General features: G+C 36.1%; 1 protein-coding gene across 1 annotated transcript; it reads right to left on the reverse strand.

Moving 5' to 3' along the window:
• Positions 1–1,250: 1,250 nt before the first annotated feature.
• On the reverse strand, positions 1,251–23,621 carry LOC118752720. The gene is made up of 10 exons (XM_036487604.1): positions 23,305–23,621; positions 16,814–17,809; positions 12,224–12,387; positions 11,984–12,129; positions 7,535–7,740; positions 7,277–7,469; positions 5,182–5,413; positions 2,359–3,273; positions 2,156–2,295; positions 1,251–2,084 (listed from the first exon to the last, which is right to left on the reverse strand). The coding sequence occupies exons 2-10, from the start codon at positions 17,704–17,706 to the stop codon at positions 1,884–1,886; spliced, it is 3,090 nt and encodes a 1,029-aa protein (XP_036343497.1). The 5' UTR covers positions 17,707–17,809; positions 23,305–23,621; the 3' UTR covers positions 1,251–1,883.
• Positions 23,622–25,030: the final 1,409 nt, after the last annotated feature.

The raw sequence follows: 25,030 nt of genomic DNA on the forward strand, positions 1-25,030 counted from the left end.
TTTAAGTAAGTTTTTTATGCTCTCGCATTCACAAAGATATATAGTAGTTGCAACATTTATGCATGGCCACCCTTACATACATATGTACATACAGTTTAAATATCAAGAGAAATATTTTTAATTACATACATACATACATGTGCGTACATACAATACAATACATAAGTCCTTATATACTTACGTACATAATTAAGCATTTGCAATTTAGGGCCAGTTTCTCATGTCTGGTTAACTAAGTGCAGGTTAGACATCGTTATCGACATGATCGACACCATAATATATAACAGGTAGTCGATAACATCGGTAAAGATGTGTAACATGTACTTAGTGTTAACCAGACATTGAGAAACTGGCCTTTACTCTCTTTTAGGGCCGTTTACCCATGTCTGGTCAATTCTAACTCACAGTTAAACATCGTTATCAACGTTATCGACACCCAGCATACATATAGCATGTGATCGACAAAGCAGTCGATGTGCTCAACTGAAGAATTTACCTCCAGGTAGTGTTGTTAACTAGACGTGGTGAAAACGGCCCTTAAGTAGGGTGTAAATTTTAAAATAAATACACATACATACATATGTATATGTATTTTGCTTTAACATACATACATATACAGATAGATAGACTATAGATTATTTTCAATTTGCGTAAATGCAGTTGCATATGTACATATATATATATATGGGCTAATCCATGTCAAATCGACCAATGGTTGGAATCGGTAATTTTTGACAATTTCAGTATTTCCGAGAGTTTGCAAGTTTATTTTTTGACTATATATCTCAAAAACTATTATGGTTATAAAAACGTCAAGCCATTTTTATCAGTTTCTTTTTTATTTTTTTTAATTAAGATTCTGTAAAAAATATTTTTGTTAAAGCTCGAAAGTTCATATCGGTGTAAAAATACCTTGATGAAATTGCAGCATCTTTTCAGATCAGTTAAAGGTGCTTTAAAAACAAAGTTGTTTTTACGTTTTCTTAAATTGGATTTGTATTTTTAGATTTTTTTGATAATTATTTTATATATAGCCCCGAATATCAAAATAAAACGAGACCAGCAAAAAATTGTTGAACTATAATAGTTTTTGAGACCAAAAAAAATTAACTTGCAGATCCGGGAAATTTTTAACTCGCTAAAAAAATTTCTATTTTTTCTTGTGGCAGAACTTTTTTTTTTATATGATAAACGAAAAGTTCTAACCAAAATCCATAAAAATCAAGAATAGTCGATTCCAAATATTGGCCGATTTAATATGGATTGACACTCATAAGTGACTATAGTATGCACCAGTGTACTGCACAAGCCGATTCATTTACGTTTTTAAGCTACTTGAAAAAAGTACAAGCGGAAGTATGATACACACTTTATGCACATACATAACTATGTACTTAATATGCATGTGCAATTTAAAAATCACTCATACGCTATGGTGAGACACTGCCAAAAGCGTAATTGATATGGCACCCTCACATTGTATGGTACGTATGTATGCATTTCACACATCTACAATGTATGTATGTATGCAGTGCATGCATACAAATGTACAACTGCTTTTCTTTTCCATTAAAAAATAAAAACTACATATTTTTAGAGATATTTTCATAAAAAATGAGGTAGTTGGCAACCAAGTGCCGACCATCTTGATAGATTTGTGTGGAGAATATCATTTCCGTTTCGCTTCTTGTAGAGGCGTCATTTGTCATAAGTATTTTTTGTATTCCTTGAATTGATGATCTTTCGTTCTGTAACCTGTGTTATCTACATATATGTGCCATAAAAGTGTGAAACCTCAAATGAAAAATTCGATGCAGTTACATCTCGACCCATCATTGGCTACAACGGAATAAACATCACCATCATTTTGTAGGCAACAAAATTTAGTTTTCCCCCGTCTGCTCATCATTATCATCGTCACTATGTTGTTGCAATGGCATTTGTTGTTGATTACTTGAAAGTGACGCTAGCGGCGTTAATGCTGTTAGTGTCGTGGCTAGCATGCTTTCCCTCGTATTTTGTTTTTGAACCTCGTATTCACTTTTGATGTCTACGTAGATTTTACTTTGCATTTGGTGTTCCTCCTTAAAATTTAAAAACGTAAATAATTAGTAGTAAAATATGCAAAAACAAAAGAACACATCATCCACCATACCATTATTTCGTCAATCCTTCGAGTGGAATTAGGCATCTCGTACTTATTACTCGCGTCCCTTAGCTCAATTGCTGCATTCAGTTGTTCATCCAGCGTTCTACCTAATTGGTCCAATGAGCTTGAAAGCACATGCTCGATTTCTGTACGTAAATCACTCGAATTGAATAAAAGCAAAATAATAATGACAAAAACCTATTTAGTACCTGTGCTCTTTAAACGCTTTTTGGGTAGCCTTAATTCTTGACCGGATATCGGTTCGCTACTGCGCTTATTTCCAGCTACGTCTGCAGCAATGCCAACGACTGTGGCGTGTGTGGTAGGCGCAGGAGGCGCAGGTGAAGAGCAGCTTGCTAGTTGACTTTCCAGTGTTTGACAATAGTTACAATACTCTTCTTTCATACCCGCACATAAACAGCTGTCGCGAAGTGGTGCTGCTCCATCCGACTCAGCTTGCAAATCAAATTGCGTTCCACCCTCACAGTCATCCGTATCTTTCGAATGTGATGGTGTATTGCTTTGCAAGTGCTTAACTACAGTTACGTTGACTACATCTGCACCTTTCGATATGGATGTTTTGACGGAAGAAGCTTCGGGCGGCACCAGCGCAAGCGGTGGAGTTTTCGCTGATCTTCCGAAATGAAAGGCTGCCGCACGTATCGATGAGTATAGTGTTGGAGGGGTGGTGGTGGTGTTATAATGATGCATTGCTGCCGCAGATGTTGTTGGACCGAATTCTGGAGACATATGTTCGCTGCCATAACTCTCTGTGGACGAGTCGCCATCATCCTCTCCGTCTTCTGCCATTGGCGATTTTTGTAAGTTTTGTATAAGGCATAGAACCGCTTTTTCCAGTTGTTGGGGATTCTTCGAGGCTGGCTCATCCACGGAGGATTGTGGAATTTTCGTATTTACAATCATAGAAAATTTATTTTTCATCTCTTGAATTCGCTGTTTGCCCTCCTCTTCGCTGAGCAGTGTATTTATGCAAATGAAAGAATGCACCTTTTTTGTTTCTTTATGGACTTCCAGGTAGCCTTTTGAGCGCAGATAAATAAAGTGACCGTTGCGGGTTATGAGTCTGTAGGTGGACTCTCCAGATGAACTATAGCAATCGTACACTGCAAATACGCACCCACACAGAAGAATATGTATGAATGAATTGGCATATGCTTTTTAAAAAAACAATACACACATGTGTACAGTAACTCACATAATTGATCACACGGTGATTTTATAAAATAATTACCATGTTTCTCATAATAAATTGGTTTCGATATCTTTTCGTAAAAACTATTTTATACCATAACAATCAAAATTTCCAAATAAAAAAAATTTAATCTAAACTTCCAGTTTGAAGAATCTTGGTAGCGCCATTGATTTTTGGTGTTTTCTTTTTTAATTTTAGTCCCTTTAACTTCTTTATATAATGCATAGGTTTTATAAGAATTCTTGTTGATCTAATAAATTCGTTTCCAAAGACTGGAATCTTATGTACTTTGCTGCTTGTGCCACTTACTGCGATATAAACATTCTTAGCATTGCGTATAAGGTCATATCGATGATAATTTGTGGAATAACTGAAGCCTCCAACAAGCCAATTGGGAGACACCTACTTTTCGTCAATTTTAAAGCCGCTTCGGATAGCGCGAAGAAAAGTGGCCTGCCTCATATACCCGTAGTTGTGTATGTAACGCATACGCCCCGTAGCACCAATTGCAGTCTCTAACACAGTGCTGTCCAACCGGTAGTTCGCGACCTGTATTTTAGGCGCCCCAAAAACAAATATGTATGGGCAGAAGAATACTCTGTATCGAACTACGCTATTTCCGGTTGTAAATACGAAAGTGTAACTTGCAAATGAATGCTTCAGCGCGAGCTTTGCTCTTATGCGTGATATGAAAAAAAAAAATTTCAGAACCAAAATTTAATAAAAAAAATCACCGTTAAGTCCTAGCTACTTCCAACTTACACTTTAATAGGTTTGTTCGTCGAAAATCCAGCAAGAATTATCCAACACTCAAAACATCAGAGAGTAAGAAAAAATTTTCTCAAATTCTCTCTCATGTTGAGAAACTTGCAAATTTCTGCACGAACGCAAATTTGCAGGAATTTGCAAGTTTCCCTGCCAGCTGGCGTCCACGGTTGCATTTCAAACATAAACATTTTTTTATAGAATTTTTAAAATTCTTTCGGATGGCCAAAACCAAGATATACATGTATATTTCTTGTTGTTCTGACTTTCTTTAACATACATTTCAATTTCTTCATCGTACTAGCTGTCGGGTTTCTTAAATCGACTCTGGTTGCAATTGCATTCCGATAGCGAATACCATTTTTTTTTCGTCCGAATTAAGTTCAAATCATTGGAATTAACTAAATTAATTATATCAACAATTATTTACTTTTTGTTTTTCATAAAAAAAATCGCTCGTGTTTATAAATTTTTAAATTTAACGAACTAATTTATTCAAATTATTGAAGACAAAAATGCAACCATGCGCCACAACCACATGTTTTTCGTGTTTGCAAATTCTTGCTGGCAAAATTTTTTCCAGCAAGAATTTGCAACATCTCTCCAAGAGAACTGTCACTTTGCTCTCACAATTTTTGAGTGTTGGATAATTTTTTGGTCTGCACGAACGCGATTTGGGCAAAAATCGTGATAATTCGTACAAATTCGTACAAATTTTTTGCTCGACGAACAAACCTAATATATGTAATACAATCAAATGGGCTATAAAACTGCACACCGGAAAGAGGCCGAAACATTATGGTAAAAAAGTTGGAAATTTAGATGACATTTTTTTGAATTTGCCTAAATTGGTATAAAAAAGATTTTTATAAAAAAATAACGAAAACAATTTATTATAAAAAATATTAGGCCCTATTATGGTTGTCGCCTACGCTGACTACAGTATTTTAGCGAGGAGCACCTTTCCATAGGGCCGTTTGTAAAAAATTGCCAAGTGATCAATAATGTGAGTTACTGTATTTATAGCTCGTATTTGGGTATGCGATGTACTTACTTTGGCGCAGAGCTACAATAACCCATCGCACATCATCCTGGTGCATAAAGGTGAACGGACTCAAGCCTCGTACTTCGTCTGTCATGTAACCGGCTACAAGTCCAATTCTTTGGTCGCAGTCAATAATACTGCCATCAATTAAGTGTCTTGTTTTGTACTCCATTGAGTTGGCTGCCGTGACGCAGTTTATTACTTTGGGTAGACGAATTATACGCGCCGTTGCAATTAACACCTAAAGGAAAATTAGGGCAGGGTTATTTCATATATCTAAGGGTAACAGCGATGGTCACAATTATATTCACAAATTTAGTTATGTAGTATAAACAAGTTACATACATATATCTACATATGTACATACAGTAAATATGTAGAAACTATGTAAATATGAGTTAATTTTTGAAAATGTGATGACACAGTGTAAAAGCCATTTTAGGGACGTAATGATCCCAACTGGAATGGAATGTATTAGGCCCGTACGGTATAGCCAAAAAATATTTTGCCACTTATTTCTATCATTACAAAACTTCTCATAAAAAATAAATAATCATTAGGAGTCAAATCAGGACGCATATCGCATATTGGCGGTAGCTCCAAATACTTTTTAATGCATATTGATCGTTATGTTTCGACGCTTCCATTTTATATGTAGGTCTGAAACAAAAAATTAGCTGGGGGTGGCTAAAGAGTTAAAATACGGGGATTACGAATGAACTGAGTTGATACGCCTTCTATTTCTAATCAAAAAATACCTGATCCTGCAATGTTTTCAAGAAATTGTGCGCAACTTTCGAAATTTATTATACATAATACTGTAGTGTGTTCAAAATGTGTCTTTTACCTTCCGGACGAAATATTTCGTTGCAATCCGTTGCAAACCCCACAAAAGATTTCCTTCCCTACATTATTAACATGTTCCCAAAAATAATTATTTGTCTTTTCTGACTATAAGGAATTTCGAGTTAACAAGCTTTTTATAGAACGTCAAGATTTCCGACGTTAGATTGTCGATTTCTTACGTAGACCAGCGCCATTAAGAAACCTCACATAATGTAACAGATTGCCTGTGGAGATGTGCGGTTAAGCAGCATTTAAATAAGGCGATTTTCTAAGCGATTTAACATCGATTTCAACAAAACCGCCTGTGTAGATTGTGTTTAAATTTTCTAGAAAGCGATACAATCGCTTACAACTTTTCAGGCGATGTTAAAACGCTTAGGAAATCGCCTTGTGTAACTCAGACCCGCACGACCCTCGGTACTAATTTAAAATTGACCTGTATGGGCGGTATCGGGAAGATATGTAAAAATATGGCGGGCGGGACGGGACCAAAATCCTTTCCCGAAACTCCCGATAAAACCGCAACCCCCGCAAATTCACAAAATCATAATTAAAAACTACGTTTGAAATATGCATTTTTAATATTTCATTGAGACGAAAACGAACAGCAAAGTAAAACAAAATAATCGGAAGATGTCAGATCTTTCATTATTATTTAAAATTAATTTAAAAGACATGAACCTTCGATCGGTTTGTGAACCACGCTAGACACACAATTCGTTTCAATTTGTTATCCGTTTGTATCCTGCTTTAGAGATAGATATCGGGACCCACGGGACCCGCGGTAAAATTCTGAAAAACGTCGGGATGGGCGGGTTCGGGACTTAAAAATCCAATTTCGGGAAGGGCGGGATCGGGATTAAATATTTAGTCCCGTGCCCATCTCTAATTTCTAGTCGATTTTTCAGCGAACTAGCATCGCGCTATGCGATCATAATCACTACCAGCGATCAATTACACAAATTCTTATTTCAGTATCAATCGCTGCATCATCATTAACACCGCCATATGAATTTGTATAGTTGATCGCTTGTAGCGATTTTATTAGCATCGCGCGACGTGAATCCGCTAGGTCATGTACCTAGCCTTAGAGTTTTTACTATGCGACTAGCACTTTCATGCCTATCTGATATCCTTTCGTGTCAGACAATAAAAATAATAAAATATTAATTTAGAGGGGTTTCGTTTTCTTAATGGAGATAACATTAGCTTTCTTGCTGAGCATTTATGTATTGTGCATATGTATGTATTAACTTACAATATCATTTCCACTTATTGAGTGCAACGGTATCGTATCATCGCGAGCACGGGAACGTCGTATCATTGGTAGATTGGAGGGAAATGTGCTGACTTTAACGCCTCGCGGCGCCGCATCACTGCGTCTGAAATTTCCTTCTATCTTGACAATTTCATATGTAGTTGGTTCTGAACGGGGACCGGCCCGGGCCAATCTGTAAACGACGTACTACCATTTTAAATACACGTGTGTAAGTGGATATTTTCATTATCAATTAACCTAAGAGTGAAACTTCGCTTGTCCGCACGCAAACGTTTATCGATGTACTCCTCCTCCTCTTTGGTGCGAGGTCGTGCATCACCAGACTCATCATCGGCCTGTGTATCGAAAAGCTCATTGGCATTGGAAGGTATTAATTGTTGTTTCATTATGCTGTGATCTTCAGGATGGGTAATATTTAAAATATTTTGCCCGTATAAATCAGTCTGGAATATAATAAGAAAACGTGTACATATGTAAGTATGTGTGAGCATACAAATTTAAATAATAAATTTTAATATTTATTTACTATATTTAAATTAGAACAAGTAAGAAAGTCTAAGTTCGGGCGGAGCCGAACATTAAATACCCGGCGCAAGTATTAAATATATGTTTTTTCACCTTTCCGAAACCTTGCGCTAGATGGTAAGCCGGGGTGTATCAATTTTGAGTAAATTAGCGTCCTTCAATTTCGAAATATTGAAGTTTCAAGCATTTCTGAAATTTACCGTTCAATATTTACTGATTTATCGAAGATTTTGTATTTCTCTCCGTTATATGGGATGTGGGCGTGGTTATTGTCCGATTTTAAAAAGTTTCTGCGATTTTTTATGCTGTACCAAGGCCAACAACTGTGCCAAGTTTGGAAGAAATTGCTGCAGCGGTTACCAAGATATACACATGTAACCATAAGTGGGCGTGGCTACGCCCATTTTCCAAAAATTTATAATATTCTTATTTTTCATCTAAAACTTATTATAAATATCAATTTTGAGTGAATAATCTCCAGTAGTTACTAAAATATCGCAGTTTTCGTATTTCTGAAAATTACCGTTATATGGGAAGTAGGCGTGGTTATTGAGCGATTTTGAAAATTTTCGGCCATTTGATATGTTGTGCGAAGGCCAACAGCTGTGCTAAGTTTGGAAGGAATTGGTGCAGCGGTTACCAAGATATACACATGTAACCATAAGTGGGCGTGGCTACGCCCATTTTCCAAAAATTTATAATATTCTTATTTTTCGTCTAAAAATTATTGTAAATATCAATTTTGAGTAAATTATCTTCAGTAGTTACTAAAATATCGCAGTTTTCGTATTTCTGGAAATTACCGTTATATGGGAAGTGGGCGTGGTTAAAGTCCGATTTCGCCCATTTTCAATACCAACCTACCTTGGATTAAGGGAAACCTACGTACCAAATTTCGTTGAGATATCTCAATTTTTGCTCGAGTTATCGTGTACACGGACAGACGGACAGACGGACAGACGGACGGACAGACAGACATGGCTTAATCGATTTATTTTTTCATCCTGATCATTTATGTATACATTTGTCTATATCTATCTCGATTCGTTTTGGCTGTTACAAACAACCGTTATGTGAACAAAATTAATATACCCTTGTGCACAAGTGCGCTCGGGTATAAAAAGACCAAAAACAATTTTTAACGAAAACGATTTTTTGTTGCCTGAATCGATTCCTAATGCGGACTAGGGGCAACCGTTTAAGCAACGTGTTGAGGCAATCTGTTTCTCTTGTTCAATACACACGAGGCAACCATTGCGGCAACCTCAGTAGCGAGTGCTCTGTTATGAAATGGACATACGGAATAAAATTTTGTTTTCTACCAAAACACGCTTTCAGCTCAACTGTTTTCAATGAACTAAGCCAATAAACTCAATACCTCAATACACAACGACACACACGAGGCAACCGACACGGCAACCAACACAAAATATCAAAATATTTTGATTTTCGGGCGACGGTCGCGGTAACACGAGTTTCTATGCCCTGGTTGCGTCAACCGTTGCCTCGTGTGTAGTTATCATAAGATATTCAGAAATATGAACACCCGCTCGACGAGAATAGACAGATTTTTTTCTTCAAGAACCAAGCGTATACATTTTCTTTTTTTTTCATTTTGAAGAAGTCATGGTTTTCGAAAACAATTTAGTCCGGCAAAGGCTTCAGCTCTAATCTTTGCTACAAATTAACTTTTTGTGAATTTCCTGACCTCTATTGCCTTTTTAAAGAATTTCCAGTGACGGAGTTGTGTGTGGCGGCCGCTAAGACTGATTGGTTAGCGGTGCGTACTATCACACCGTAGGACCTGGGTTCGCTCCTCGGCAGGTATTGGCCATGAAACCGGCCATAAAAAAGCTTCACATAAAATGTATTTGCCTTTCGAAAGCGATGCAAAACTGCAGATCCCTTCATATGTGTAACAACATCAAGACGAACCTCACAATTGGCTCAGCCAAACGCCTAGAAAAAGTGTAATCGCCAAAATATTAAAAATATAAACAAGGACTGTAATGGTCGGCCGCAGTAAAGGAGACGTGATGATCAGATTTGGTATGTTATTTGTTGTTGGCCGGAAACTCCGACATCTTGTCCCCGATCAGTGAGCGTATTGTCACAAATCGCAACAAAAAGTAGTTGAACAATATCAGCTCAAATCCCCGAAATCTAATACGGCGATGTAGAGTGACATTGAATGCAGCTCTTAGCTACGTTCAGGTTGAGAAGGAACTCTCCGCGCCATTCGAGACCAAAATAAGATAACGTATGACCTCCTGAAAGCAAACTGTTTGGCAGTTATATTTTGAAATTGTGAAGGGGTTTGTCTATCCGGGATCCAGCATCAATACCACCTTTAACGTCAGCCTGGAGGTCAAGCGAACTCCTGCAATAGGTTACCACAAACTGGGTAGGCTTTTGAAAAGTAGAGCTCCCTTTCGACGAACAAAAAGCAAGCTCTAAAAATCTATCAAAATACCCATAATTTTATATGGAACTATTCTATGCAATATCTATGGCCACGTTTACATGGACGACGGGTAGCGACGGACCAAGAGCCACATAAGAAGAAGTTGGACAGAAGATGGATTTGTATAAGTATGTATTTAGTTGTTGTTGTTTTAAAATAACAGAGTTTCTTGTTTCTCCCATAAATTTAAAAATTTGTCTATTCAGCTTTCCTTTAAATTGATGACGACTCTATAAAATCTGTTGGAAAAAATGCTATCTATTAAATCTCATACGAGTATCGTAGCTACATATCGTTCCCTTAATATAGAAAGGCCCTAACTCATTTTATTTTGAAGTTAAGCTCTGGTAGATTCCTCACAAATGACTTAATCGAATTTAAAATCAACTACTACATCAAAAAATTAGTTTCTGTATTTATTAAAAACCAGTGTAATGAAAAAAAGTCTCAACAGAAGATCTGTAGTTTTTGTAAAGTTTAATAACTACTCTTTAAAGAAACAAAAATGTTAGATAGGACCTTTCTACATTAAGGTAAACGATCCCTGCAAAAAATGGGACTAATCCGGGATGACTCCGGGAGCAATCGCAAAGGAGCATGCGACTAATACCACTTTTGATCTCTTTATATGGAATGAACTGATCGATTTTGTTCGGGCATGTCCTATGAAGAGACTAATTGTTTACATTTATACCCGAAAGGGCATAAAAAGCGACTAGTCACTTTTAAAAATTAAAAAAAATTTTCGCCAGCTGAGATTCGAACCGGGGTGCTCAGTTTTGTTAGGCGAATACTCTCTCTGTATGCCAACGCCCCACATGAAATTTCATTGACTAAGAGCGTACATATCATTAAATCGTTAATAGTACCCGTTAGAGATGAGTTGGGGACTAATTGATCTCCATTAGTACCCGTATGATACCAGTTGGGACTAATTAATGCCCAATTGTACCCGATTGAGAGTAATCTCGGAATACTCTCTTTAGAAATTACCCTGCAAAAAATTGTGCGACTAATCTCTAAAGAGAGTATTTCGAGATTACTCTCAATCGGGGACAATAGGGCATTAATTAGTCGCAACTAGTCTCAAACGGGTACTAATGAAGATCAATTACTCTCGACTCATCTCTTATGGGTATAATTGGAGATCAATTAGTCCCCAACTCATCTCTAACGGGTACTATTAAGGATTTAATGATATGTACGCACTTAGTCAATGCAATTTCATGTGCGGCGTTGGCACGCAGAGAGGATATTCGCCTAACAAAACTGAGCACCCCGGTTCGAATTTCAACTGGCGCAAATTTTTATTTTTATTTTTTAAAAGTGACTAGTCGCTTTTTATACCCGTTCGGGTATAAATGTGAACAATTAGTCTCTTCATAGGACATGCTCGAACAAAAGCGAACAGTTCATTCCATATAAAGAGATCAAAAGTGGTATTAGTCGCATGCTCATTTGCGATAGCTCCCGGAGTCATCCCGGATTAGTCCCATTTTTTGCAGGGTAGTCGCACAGTTTTTTGCAGGGATATGTTACATATATGTATGTATGTATGTACACCAAAGCTTTCTTTTACATCAATAACAGTGCATTCATTCGAATTTGCACAGGGACAGATTGGGGTAGTTTAGAAAGATACAATCAGAGTTTTCTTTTTTAGTTTCATGATACAGATATTAAAAATTTCTTTTTACCTGACAATGCCCCAAATGTTGTTCAACGCTTGATGAGATTAGAACGATTTGGCCATGGCATGTTATTGCTAGGAAAAACCTATCCAGCATTTTCATTAATGATTCCGTGTATTGCGGGCGATTCTGATTTAGGCTTTCTCCAAATACTGTAAATTGTAAACAAAAATATGAGTTTTAGTTAAATACTTAAAAGTGCCTTATATTGTAGTTTGTTGTATAAAACATTTATGCAAAGCTTACTGTACTGCAATCGCAAACCATGGGCGGCAAACCGTAATACCGCTGTTTTATCCACGCGCCTGGGAGATTCTGCTACATGTGGCACCATTGTAGATAACTCTTGAATAGATCCATTCAGCTTATCACGTCTGTTTTTCTCTGCTCGGTTTCTTGCTTCGCGACCACTGCAAAATTAACAAAAACGATGCGAATTAATTAAGTAAATTAAAGCAAGTAAATCAAGAATCATCAAATATGGTTTGTTTGAAAAAAAAAAATGTTAACCATTTGAGATTCACTTTGATAGAAAATTCATCTCGCTATGTTTTTCACTTAACTCCATACATACATACTTATGTATGTGCATTGTAGGCATATGACTTTTTAACTATACATATGTATATCCTATGAGTAGAGATGAGGAATGATGAAAATCCAACAAAACTAATATTTTTGACAAAATTTGGCTAAAAACTGCAAATGTGATGCAGTTCAACAGAGCTCCTTTAAACGAACCGAACTGCATCAAAAATTTTATATCGAAAAAAAGGTGACTTGTTCTCTTTGGTAATTAACCGATTTATGTGAGCTAAAGTTCTTGACACAACTTTTGTTATGCCTAATGTACATACAAATACATACATAATCATTATTATATTAATCAGATGAATACAAATATAGAACAGGGTGAATAAACGTAAAGTTCAGAATTCGTGCTATATTTACTAGCCCCTTTATTCCCAATGTGTTGACAAATCTTGTTAAAATTGCTCTGTCATAACCGCATTGCCTAAAGTAGTATCCCGCAAAAATTAGCTATGAGAATTGTAATTTCGGCAAATTTTGCCATTTCGTCGGAATAGGACCGCAGATCTTGTAGTAGTATAGTATGTAAATCTGAATTTCTAGTTTTTCAGGATTCTAGAATTCAATTCCTGAGTCTCTAAAGGCTGGACTAGACATATTGAACTGCATGTCCCAAATGTACAAATATTTTAAAACTGTCTGATTATAGGATATCAAGGCTTTACACTTTCATCTTCCTTGTTATATTTATTCGTTCGCATTTAATTTCATACAATCTTTCATATTAAATTTAATGTCTTGTTTACATAGATTTAAGTTAATCTTTGTGAAAATGTATCTAATTTGAAGTATACCTCCAAAAGACTATACATAGTCTTACCTTGTACTACATGAGTGAATAAAATACCAGTTTGGCCGAGCTTTGATCGAAGCGCATATACTTTGCAAAGCTTTCAAGGTTTGGGTATCAAATACGGGTTATCTGGATAGCTGTAAAATTAATATTTTGCAAAAAAATTAAAAAATAATTTGGATTTTATAAAATAAGTAAATTTTTTACTTTAAAAATTATGAGTCAACCTACGCTGGAGATACGCTGGGATGAAGAGTACATATGTATCTTGAGCGTACGTTCACAAAAAGCTCATTCAAATTAACAAAATACAACTTTGTATTAAAAAAAACTCTGGCAAGACTCGTCGAAAATATTTTCGGACTGAAGTGCTCAGGAATACTTTTCATTTGATATCCATATTGCGTAGTTTTAGTTAAATTTTGTAGAGTCGAAAATATGCGGCAACCTTACATTAATATTCTGAGGGATAATATATAGGCAAAGCATTGTTTATAATAATATTACATACAAGTATTTGAGGTTTAATGGAATATACAGCGTGGCTCCGAATAACTGTCGCACAGGTTGTTTTTTTTTTTAATGAAAGGGTCCTTTATAGGTTTTGCGAAAAAATGATTTTTTATTTTCTTTTTAATTAGTTTTAAAATTTTAATCCCTTTTTGCATTTGCCAGCAGTGTAAACTTTGGGAGATATGTATGTAAGTACATGCGACACACAAGTCTTTTGTAGGTGTTTTTTTTCTTAAAGCCTGATTTTGGCAACTTAACTTAACGGAACATAGAACTTAGAAAATCAAAATGAAACAGATTCGACGTGGCATTACGTTACGTTAAGTTTCGGCCATTCAATTATAAGAAATATCCATTTATGAGAATGTCTTAGTGAGAGCCTGTAAGTTACGTTAAGTTGCCATAATCAGCCCATTAGACTTTGTATATAAAAGACCAAAAAAAGAAAAACTGTATAGGGTTGGTCGAATAAATGGCCCTCCTAGTCACCAGTTCCGAGTCTATTCGATTGCTGAGTATGAGGCCTTCTGTTGAACAAAAGGGGGGGTATGAAGGACTCCGCAGCGTCTGGGTTCAGGCCCTGGTCAAAGCAACATCGCAAAAAATTTAACCAAAAAGGTTTTTTCTTAACACACTTCGTGTGACAACATCATGGCGCATGGCACAAATCGGAGGAGAAGCTCGGCCAAACACTAACATATTTATGTGTAAGCGCCAATCTATTTTTATTATTATTATGAAGGTGGTGCCAAACTTAAACATAACCTTGCATGTTTTTTTTTTGCAATTGACGCATGCGCTCATCTGCTGATCTTTAAGTAGCCATTTAATGTGACTTGCAACTTTGAAATTAAATAATAAGCTCATTACTACACATAATGCTGCTTGGTTCTTGCCCCACAATAACTAGACAAAGTGAGTCGTGCTGTAAACAAACGCATCTCCTTGGATATACTTTCCTGAATGGGTTCTATAAAAAGAACTACATAACTATGTGTAATTATCATTGCGAGTAGAGAGTAATTGATTCGACATTACTCGTGCCAGTGTTCGTTGAAAACCATAGGGGTCCCTTATATTTTTGCACAGAAAATACATATGTATATACCAGAGAACAGCACGAGTGCCTATTTTTCTGACTCTAAAAACATTCACTCTAAAAACGTTTGCGTATGAACACAAAGACTGGAGTGGGATATTTTCTAGTACCATTTTTACGCTCACTGCTTTTAAGCGGTGGAAATATGCTAACAGCAAAAAGAGCAGAGTTTCACTGTGATCACAAGTATTTAGCACCAAGTAAGTATAAACTGAATACAGTAAACATCGGAAAATATCTGATGCGGAGTTTATGATACTCACTGGCTGGAATGAGGACACTTTATGCTCCAGTGTGCAGTTTTCCCTAAGCGTAACTGTCAATTAGCCAATAAAATCCATCAACTTCTGTTTTTCCAAAAGAAGAAAGGTCAACTTACTCAAACCCAAATTGGTTGAGACAGTGATTGAATTTGCACAAGATGCGAAATATCTAGGTTGATGTCAGACAAGAGACTTAACTGGAACTGACATCTCACAACGGTTAACAATAAAGCCACGAGATCATTTTATGCTTGCCAAAGCCTCCATGGTAAATGAATGGGTTATCCCCAAACCTTATTCAATACGGTGATAGAATCGATTTTCACTTATGGCAGCGTTAAGAGCTCTTGACTCTTGTAAAAGGGTTACAAACTAGTAGACATTTGCAAGATGGTGCTGGAAAAACTAGGAACCAAAAACAGAGTTACCCTGTGGTAACCATAGTGCCTGATCAGCCCTTTGCCTTGCTATGGTCGGTCCACAGAATACACGGCAGAGTTTCTAAGGAGATGGGAGCACTCGCAAATTGCAAGTGAATGGCGCACGACAAAGGGCAAAAGGCAATCCAAAAGATTCATAACTCCCTCTCGTGGAATCTCTGAGTGACTGGTAAATCTTAACAGAGAGGGCTTAAGAACTCTCACTGGGTACCTGATAGGACCCTGCTGGCTGGCTGAAGTACCATCTACACAAAATGGGACTCTCTGAGGAGACGAACTGCAGATTCTGTGAGTTGGAAGAGGAAACCTAGGAGAAATATTATCATCTCCATCCAGAATCATCAATAGCCTAAGGTAGGAGTGACCATTTCAGGGTTATAGGTTACAGCGCTTTATGCCCTTATGTCCCATTATTATTATTATTGTTATTATTATTATGATACTCGAGTATGAAAAGAGTATCAATGCGATGTTGCGGTGTACTCGTGCCGTTCTCTGGTATATGCATATACATACATAGATACATATGTGATGCGGTTCATTAGCGTCCTGCTGAGTTAAGATGCTAAATGCGTAGGTTGTCGGCGTTGAAGCTCGTGCAAGTATATCCGCGGAATTATTCCATTCCTTACTTAACGCATTCACATACAAAGTATAGCGCCAGCACGTGATACAAATGCGACAGCGACCACGAATCCCTCAAAATATTGAAAAGTATGCGAAGTATTCGGAATTTTCAAAGGGAGACCCTATGGAATATCTATGTACATATGTATATGGTATACGATTTTTGTGCGTATGCAAAATAGGTTTTATCATTCGTCCACTGCTTAAGGAAAATGCTTGATATTATGCAACGTTTTCTGGTGGCCAAAAACATTACAAAAACGGATGTTCTATGTGAAAACATATTTCGCCAGAGTGTATGGCGAACTATTTTTGCCTGCTTGTAAGGTTCTCCGATCTAGTGTACATATGTACACAGATATCGCTATCTTTATTCAGCAACAAATTTTCCATTTTATAAGAGAAGTAAAAAATAATTTAAAAATAAAATCAAGAACAGATAGAGCTTTTTAAAAAGTTGTTTTTGGTACTAACACTTACAAAATTTTTAGTGAAGGTGATAGCACTCACCTGTTGGAAAGCTGCAGCATATCCAGCATTGGGTCGTGAGAATAGCTGCCGTAATTAGGGTACCGATGGCCACCACCGTAAGTTCGATAGCAGCTACTCGCTGAGCCGTATGGTGCATTTGGGTACCACATATTTGGATGGTAACCGGATGGATGCGGGTATTCACTATATAGTGATTGTTGTGCTTGTGGATGTGGATGGGGCCGGGCAAAGTTGTTATTGCTCATTCCATAATGCGTCGGCGTCAAGGGCTGTCCATAGGAAGCAGGCGGATGCATGGATGGACGTACATGTGGTGGAGGGAGCGGTGAATTGTAATTGCATTGTAACGTGGACGGTGATTCAAACATCATTTCGCTGGGTGAATATTTTATATCTTGCTCAATGTTGTTGTTGTTGTTGTACGCATGCGAAGCTGGCATTCGATTGGAATTCGTAAGAGCTTCAATGGTAATTGTGGATGCTACATCAGCATCACTCAGTGAATCGGTTAATTGGAAAAAGTCTGTGTTCCTCAATTCAGATTGAAATGTGTTCGTAAGAGGTGCTGGCCTATTGGGTTGACATGCTTTCTCATCTATCACATCCGATGCAGTGCACATAATCGATGTTGGTAAATTTGAATCAGTCAAGGTACTTGCGGAAAATTCAGCTGCATCTAAGGCGGATATATTATCATCCATGAAACCATCGTCATTTTCCCAGATCCGACACTGGAAGCTATTGCTGGGATTATCTTCCTCTTTATCTATAGTTTCAAAAGCGGGGTGGTTCTGCGATTTAAAGCTGTTTGGTGACGTAAGTGCCACATCTTCAAGATTATACGGAATGTTTAACTTAAAATCCTCTTCTTCCGAAGTAGCAGTTTCACTGCGTGTCTCAGAAGTGCTCATTATGAAGGACAACACTAGAGCCGTATACGGTATAGGTATTCATTCATATGTTTTCAATCCACATTAAACGGATGCAACATACTGTTCCTCTCGAACCAATAACCTGTGGAAATAACGAAAAAAAAATTGCATTAATGATTATGGTCGGTAGTAATTTATATTCATATGTACATTAGGGTGATTCGCCACAAATAGTTGCGGGTTTTCCACCGGAATTATAAAACTTATTATAATTTAAGTTAGACCTATTTACAAATCCCTAAAAAAAAAGTGTCGTTATGTCTTTTAATTCCGTGGAAAAAAATTTTAAAATTACTCAATAAATAATTTTTTATTTTAATGCGGATTCATCATTTTAGTTCAGAACTTTTCTTCCATGTGGCTTTTGTTGTCAATAATCCTTACACAGAGTAAAGTTACATTCATTTAAGAAGGTTTAGTTTTTCGCCGATAAAGACAGGTCCTACTACTACGAACGCGGAACTATGAAGCTCAGCGAAAGCTGGCAAAATATCATCGAGCATAGCGGATAATATATCATTGAATTATCCTTTATATTTATATATGTAAATAAATTTCTTTGAAAACTACATAAGGAAATACGCAATGACTTTTCACATAACCCAATACATTTTCTGGGGGATATTTCCGGGTTCTGGATGTCACCAAATTCACCAGCGAGTGACCAAAACCGAATCTTTGCATCCGGTTCAAGCAGCTCACGACTTTAGGTGTTAACACTAAATATCCTCTGTGTAGCAACCGAACACGCATTTGGAAGCGAGCTAATGTGAGAAGGCAAACCGCCAATAATAGGTTGTGCGTTGGGCTTGGGTTCCGCCACGGTAAAAAAACGCCAAAGAATAGTTCAAACTTGCCTCGGTTGAGACTTATTCTTTTGAGAACGAACGAGTACGCGCAACTTACAAAATTTTGTTAGGGTCGTTGATGTCTTCGGAAAAGACTCAGGCTGACATCGGCGTCATTCAATAAATCCGCTAGAAGGGCAAGGTAGACAAAACAATGGGCCTTACGACGTCTATCACAGCTGCCATGTGTAGGTGCGCAAGTTCGGTGTCGGATTTGTGGTGGGAGAGAGACTCCGTCTCCGAGTACGAAAGTTCACCCCGCTGAACGAGTTTATGGCCACAATCCTCATCAAAGCGATATTCTTCAACATTCCGTTCATTTGCGCCGATGCCCTGACGAAAGAGAGGCACGAGGCGACCAAATACTTGTTTCTAATCCAGGGGGGCAACGAAGGGATCCGACAACGGACTGACTTCAGCGGGACCGGGAACATCGCAGCATGTAGCACTACGTTCCGGCATAGGAAGATCCATTCAGCTATATGGCCGCCTCAGAATCAACAAACGAGGAACCAAATCGGTCATGTTGTGATAGATGGAAGGCACGGTACCAGTATTTTAGATGTACATACATATGTACACTTCGAGAACCCAACATCGACTCGCACCACAATATTTTTGCACACAAGATACGCGCTACGCTTCGTCTGTTCTGTTAATGTATGTAGATAGATAAGAAGCAAAGCGTTTGAGTCTGGCGCCGAATGCGTACAAAAAGAAGTATCTCTTGTCATGCGATTTGCTAAATTATATGCAAATACAAAGGCAAATTAACAAAAATGCTTATAAAACTTGATATTTCTTCGATACGATATATTTAATAAGGTGAAAATCGATAGCTGAGTTGAAGATCGACCTAACTCGGCAGCCAGTTCGAAAATGTCCTATCTAAGAAAAGTTTTCAAGAACGACCTTCTTCAGAATTTGATTGAAGAATGCCCAATTTCATAATTTGATTGAAAAATGCCCTATCTCCGCCGAATTATGAGATAGGGCGTTCTTCAACCAAATTCTGAGATAGCGTGTTTTTCAATAAAATTCCGAAGTAGGGCGTTCTTGAAAAGTTTTCTGAGATATAAGGGCTACAAAACTGCAACCAAACATTTTTCTAAAAATTCTCAACAAAAATCTGGAAAATCTGGTGAGGATTTGTGGAATTTATATAATTTTTTGTTCGAAGTTTGAAAAGCGGATTTATCTGATATTTGTTGTTTAACTACCTAGACTTTTATAAGAAAAAAATATTAAACGCAAAATAAACTAAAGAAATATAGCCAAAATTCTTAAAAGTACGACGAGTCTATTATTTCTGCCGCCAGTGTAATTTGCACAGCTTATCTTGCTCCTACATAATAATAAAAAATTTATAAAAAAGATGAGCTTCGTCTCGTATTTTCTTTGTTTTCGATTATTTTTAGTAGCGTATTAACTGATTGTCAGATACTAAAACAGTTGTGTGACGCTAAGAGAATACCATTCTTCCAGCAAGTAGTACTATATGCAAGTAAAAGCAACACTTAAGCTCACAGATGTACATATGTATGTTTTTGTTTACTTCACTATGTATAATTGCTATTTTTTATCAGTAGGAGTTTTGCTTTTTCTAGTGAATGGTAAAAGTGGTGGGACGATTTATTATACATACTTATATATGTATATACATACAGTGTATTTTGTTATACGAATCAGAAGTAACCGTCACTCTCCTGATTTTATCACTAATGCGCTGTTTAAATGAGTCGATTTTACAGGCAATTTTAATTGGAAGTGATTAGTTGAAAGGCTGTTCACCCTAGCGATTTTAGAGGCAACTTTTAGTTGAAAGCAACAACTCAAGTTGCCTCTAAAATCGCCTCATGTAAACACCATATAAGTCAAATAAAGTAATCTGAGCTGCAGCTGGTCAAGGATTGGCAACATTCTAAACAAATCGGACATATATACATATGTACATATATGTGCATTAGACTGCATCACCAAAAAAAGTTGCGGTTTTTCCGCCGGGACTACAAAATTTATTATATTTTAAGACGTCCACCAAAATATTTCGAAGAAGTATTAAGATTTAAGCGAGCTGGGCCGATTTGAAAATACCTTCAAGAATAAAGCTTTTTATGAATAAAAATAGTTTCTTAAAGAACTTTTTGAAAAAAGTCCCCTCAGATCACAAAAAAAAAATTTGCATAAAAATATTTAAAAATCTTTTCAATGTAATAATGAGATTTTTAATGCTGTTTTTTTTTTTACTTTTTTCAAGGATTGATTTACGAAAAACGTAAATAAATGGGCCAAAACTATTCTGATTTAGACTTATGGGATCTCGGTAGAAAGGTATTTTCCCACTATTATTTATGTGCAAAAAAGTCCCAATTTTTTTTTTTCAAATACCAGCACATCTTAATTCAGCTTTGAATGATGTTCGCTCACCCTACCTTTCTCTTTCATCCTTTGAATGCGTTTCTTAGCAAAGAAATAAAAAGGGTGAGAAAATACCTTTCCAATGATACCTCACAAGTCTAAATCGGAAGAGTTTAGGTTCAGTTATTCGAGTTTTTCTTATGCCAATCTTTGAAAAAAGTTAAAAAAACAACATCAAAAATCTCACTATTACGATTCCGTTTAATTTTCTTTTTAATTTTTTAAAAATATTTTTATGTAAATTTTTTAAGCTTAAACCGTTTTGCAATTTGAGGGGATTTTTTCAAAGAATATCTTTAAGAAAATATTTGTATTCATAAAAAACTTCATTTTTGGAGGTATTTTCAAATCGGTCCAGCTCATGTAAATCTTAATATTATTCCCCAATATTTTGGTGGACGTCTTAAAATATAATAGATTTTATAATTCAAATGGAAAAACGGTACCGATTTTTTTTTCCGTATGGGGGGTGATGCAGTCTAATGTACATACGTGTAGTATATGAAACGGGATACGGATTTAAACGAGTACGATATTAAACTCCCTCAATACCATCGCGAATCGTGCTAGTTACCAATTGACAGCTATTTACAAAAGGTCATTGCCTTCATGCTGGAATCTTGTTTGTGAGTGACACGAAATGTTATTACTTCAAAAATATAGCTAAACTGTGAATCTTGCACTATGTGTGTCTATCTAGCAAATTAAAATTATTTGAATAAAATGCATTTATGGCTAATTATCTTCTACAAGTATTTCCATACATTTAAGTTAAGATGGGTATCGCGAACTTTTTCGCGTTGTCTTTTTATTTATTAATGATAAATTTGTTTACGAATGTTCTAAATTCAAGAAAAAATAAAAAAAATTTTTTTACCTCATTTGGAGGTAAGATGCTTTTAGTACAGATGCATACAAACGTAAAAACATTGGGAAATTCCATAAAGAAACAGACAAAACAGCATTACGATTTGATGACAGTCGTGCATAACAAATGTACATGCACAGTTAAGTACTTATACAAATACTTAGGAACGCAGTTGCTCACACAAACAATTTATTGAAAGTACTCAGTGTTAGAAAAGTAATGTTTGGAAATGCTAAAAATAATGGATAGATCCTATAGTATATGCACAAAAAGATGCAAGAATTTATCTACAGCGTTGTCATACGAAAGTAATGTGTCGCACGTCATTTCAAAAGCTACATATAAATAAATAAAAAATTTATAGAATAAAAAAATAAAAAAAAAAAACGTCTGTGCCATAGGGTTTGAAATCGTGACCAAACGAACACGCATCCATTCGGCTACATACAGCTGTTGAGATAACGTAAGAAAAATACATACTTCCCAACAAACATTTATGTTTGCGCTCAACTTGAGGTTAAGCTGAGAACTAAGATATTTCTCAAGTTGAGAAAATGCTAGTTCTCAACTTGAACTCCAATGTAATTCTCCAATTGGTCTCAAACATATCATTGAACTAGTAAAATTAGTTATACCTTTTTGATTAAAATGACATATATACATAGATGAATTTAAATATTCTTTTTTTAATTTTATTACTCCTTTTGTATTATGTAGTAAATCAATATCGTATTACCATAATTCACTTCACAGTATACAGTCCGACAGTAATTCTGCCACTGAATTCACTTCGCGTTTTACTTTTTTTTTAAGATTATTTGAAGATGCTTTTAGATTATTTACTTTTTGTTGGTAATTTTTCTCTTTATATAGCTTTAGTTTTTCACTTGATAATTAAAACTTCGTTTCTCTATCACTTTTTACGTATCTGCGCGTCGGTTAGAGATGAGTTGGAGAATGATGTTGGATATCAACTTGAGAACTATGAATTTCTCCAAGGTTGGAGAAATATTTTTTTTTTTGGTGTTTGTTGGGTTGAGTTAGTTCTCAAACTTTTTGTTTTGTTTGTAGCTTCAAAACTACACATCTTCCGCTTGCTCACATTGCTATGCATCTCTTCATTCAACCGTAGCTGTTAATCTTTTCTTGGCAGAAAAAGGTAATGCATTCGCATTTTTCATCTGGGTAAATACATACACATATGTATATATTTGTAAATACACAAACTCGGGTAGATCTGCTTCTACTACTAAACTACTACTAGACCAAGTACTTGGATAATGTTTTGTACTTATGAGCCACCATGATAGTTGAACCCGGTATCTAAGCGCTGAAGTCGATTTCTGGCTCTGTACTAATGAAGTTATTTTAAGCTTAATCTTACTCTTCATGCATAAGACAAAATTAATCCGTCTTTGACATTTCTCAGATATACATACATACCTTCTGAATCAAGTCATTTAAAATAAATGTGTGCTAGATGCCTAATGGGTTATCGATCTCTCATTTCTCTGGCAAGTAGCTCGAAGTTTTGAGTATTTCATAAAATGACGGCTATTTTCTTAAATTGTGTCTGTCCGTTCGTTCGACTGTGCACACGATTCTTCTTCTTCTTTGTCCCAGTAATCGCCAAATCAATTTTGGTCGACTTCAATAAAGCACGCCAGTCGTTTCCCTGTGCTCGCGAATACTCGAGGAAAAATTCGAGTCCGACCGCTTCCCATTTTTTGTCCGATGTCGATGCCATGCAGATTAATCTGGCGGTGAGTGAAGAATTGCAATACTTTGGCCTTTTTCTTATTCAATGTTAAATATTTCATTCGAAATTACATTTCCCAGTTGTACACATAGTTGTAAAAATATGCAGCTTCTGCTGACTGCAAGCTCAGGAGTTCCGTAAGGAACTGCTTTAAGCAATGTAGGCATCCCCTCTATGCAGATGATTTAAAAATGTTGTATATGACAAATATTTCCCTTGATATTGGGATTCTTCAAAACAAGTTAAGTGCTTTGTATAACTGGTGTTGCCATAATAAGTCAGAAATTAATATTGATAAGTGCTATTCTGTTATTTATTGTAAAATTCAAGCTACTATTTTATATTTACATAGTATATATGTATTTCAAATTTTGTCAACAGCACTTCTAATAAAATTAAGGACCTTGGAGTTCTTTTTGACTCCTCTTTCACGTTCGTTGACCATCTGAATTACATAATCCCCAAAGCATATTCTTCACTAGCTTTTATAAAGCGAAATTGCAATGAATTCAGGGATCCTTATTAAAAAAAAATAAATAAAAAATCCTGTGTAACTCTTTTGTAAGATCGAAATTGGAATATGCGTTTAAAAAAAAAAAAATTAAATTTGCTTTGTGTCACATAAAATTTGAGTAACCGATTCCATCATATGCTTCGCGCCGTAAACTGAGCGATTTACACAGTCTTAATAGCAGAATAAAAGTTTCAGGATTGATGTTTCTTCACGACGTGCTGAATGGTGTTATTGACTGTCCATCAATATTACCACTCATAAAACCCGATACTCCAAGTACCTCCCTTCGTCACCACGACCTAGTATATGTAGAACTGTGCAAAACCAATTAAACTCTGAGCTAAGCCAATCACAAGGTCGTTAAATGAATTTAATTTACCAATTAGAGTTAAGAATGTAAATACTTTTGCTAATCGCATTACGCCTAATACAGTGAATTGCTATTTAGTCTGTAAGGTATTGTGAAACCATAGACTTAAATAAATAAATAAATGAAATAAATATAACATGGGTTATTTATGGAAACGCGTAAATGCCTCGTAACCGCGTAAACCTCATAAATAAACCGATTTTCCATACAAAATTAAGTAAGTTTACGAGGTTTATGTGATTACGAGTCATTTACGCGTTTTGGTGAATTGCCCTAATAACTGTATATTTTAAAGTAATGATGAAAGTACAGTGCACGCTGGATAATGTGAATTTTATTATTATTATTATTTTTTCAACTTGTTCACTTTTGTGAATGCCACTTTTGTGATCAATTACTTATATCTGAAGGCGTCTGATATTCGATCAACCTCATCAGCCAAAGGTCAGCATTTTTGTCATCAGTTTATGACAGTAGAACTATTTACAGATGCATTCAGTTAGAAGTAACCAAACATTTAAGCACA

Source organism: Rhagoletis pomonella, unplaced genomic scaffold, assembly GCF_013731165.1.
Source record: "Rhagoletis pomonella isolate Grant_MI unplaced genomic scaffold, Rhpom_1.0 Rhpom_scaffold_01767, whole genome shotgun sequence".
Taxonomy (NCBI): Eukaryota; Metazoa; Arthropoda; class Insecta; order Diptera; family Tephritidae; genus Rhagoletis; species Rhagoletis pomonella.

Excerpts from the sequence above, each read along its gene's own strand:
- LOC118752720 (XM_036487604.1), bottom strand. The coding sequence starts at position 17,706 with ATGAGCACTTCTGAGACACGCAGTGAAACTGCTACTTCGGAAGAAGAG. Across the intron at positions 2,296-2,358 it reads AAAGCGTTTAAAGAGCACAG|AAATCGAGCATGTGCTTTCA; the intron begins GTACTAAATAGG and ends ATTTACGTACAG. Across the intron at positions 2,085-2,155 it reads GAAGGATTGACGAAATAATG|GAGGAACACCAAATGCAAAG; the intron begins GTATGGTGGATG and ends TTAAATTTTAAG.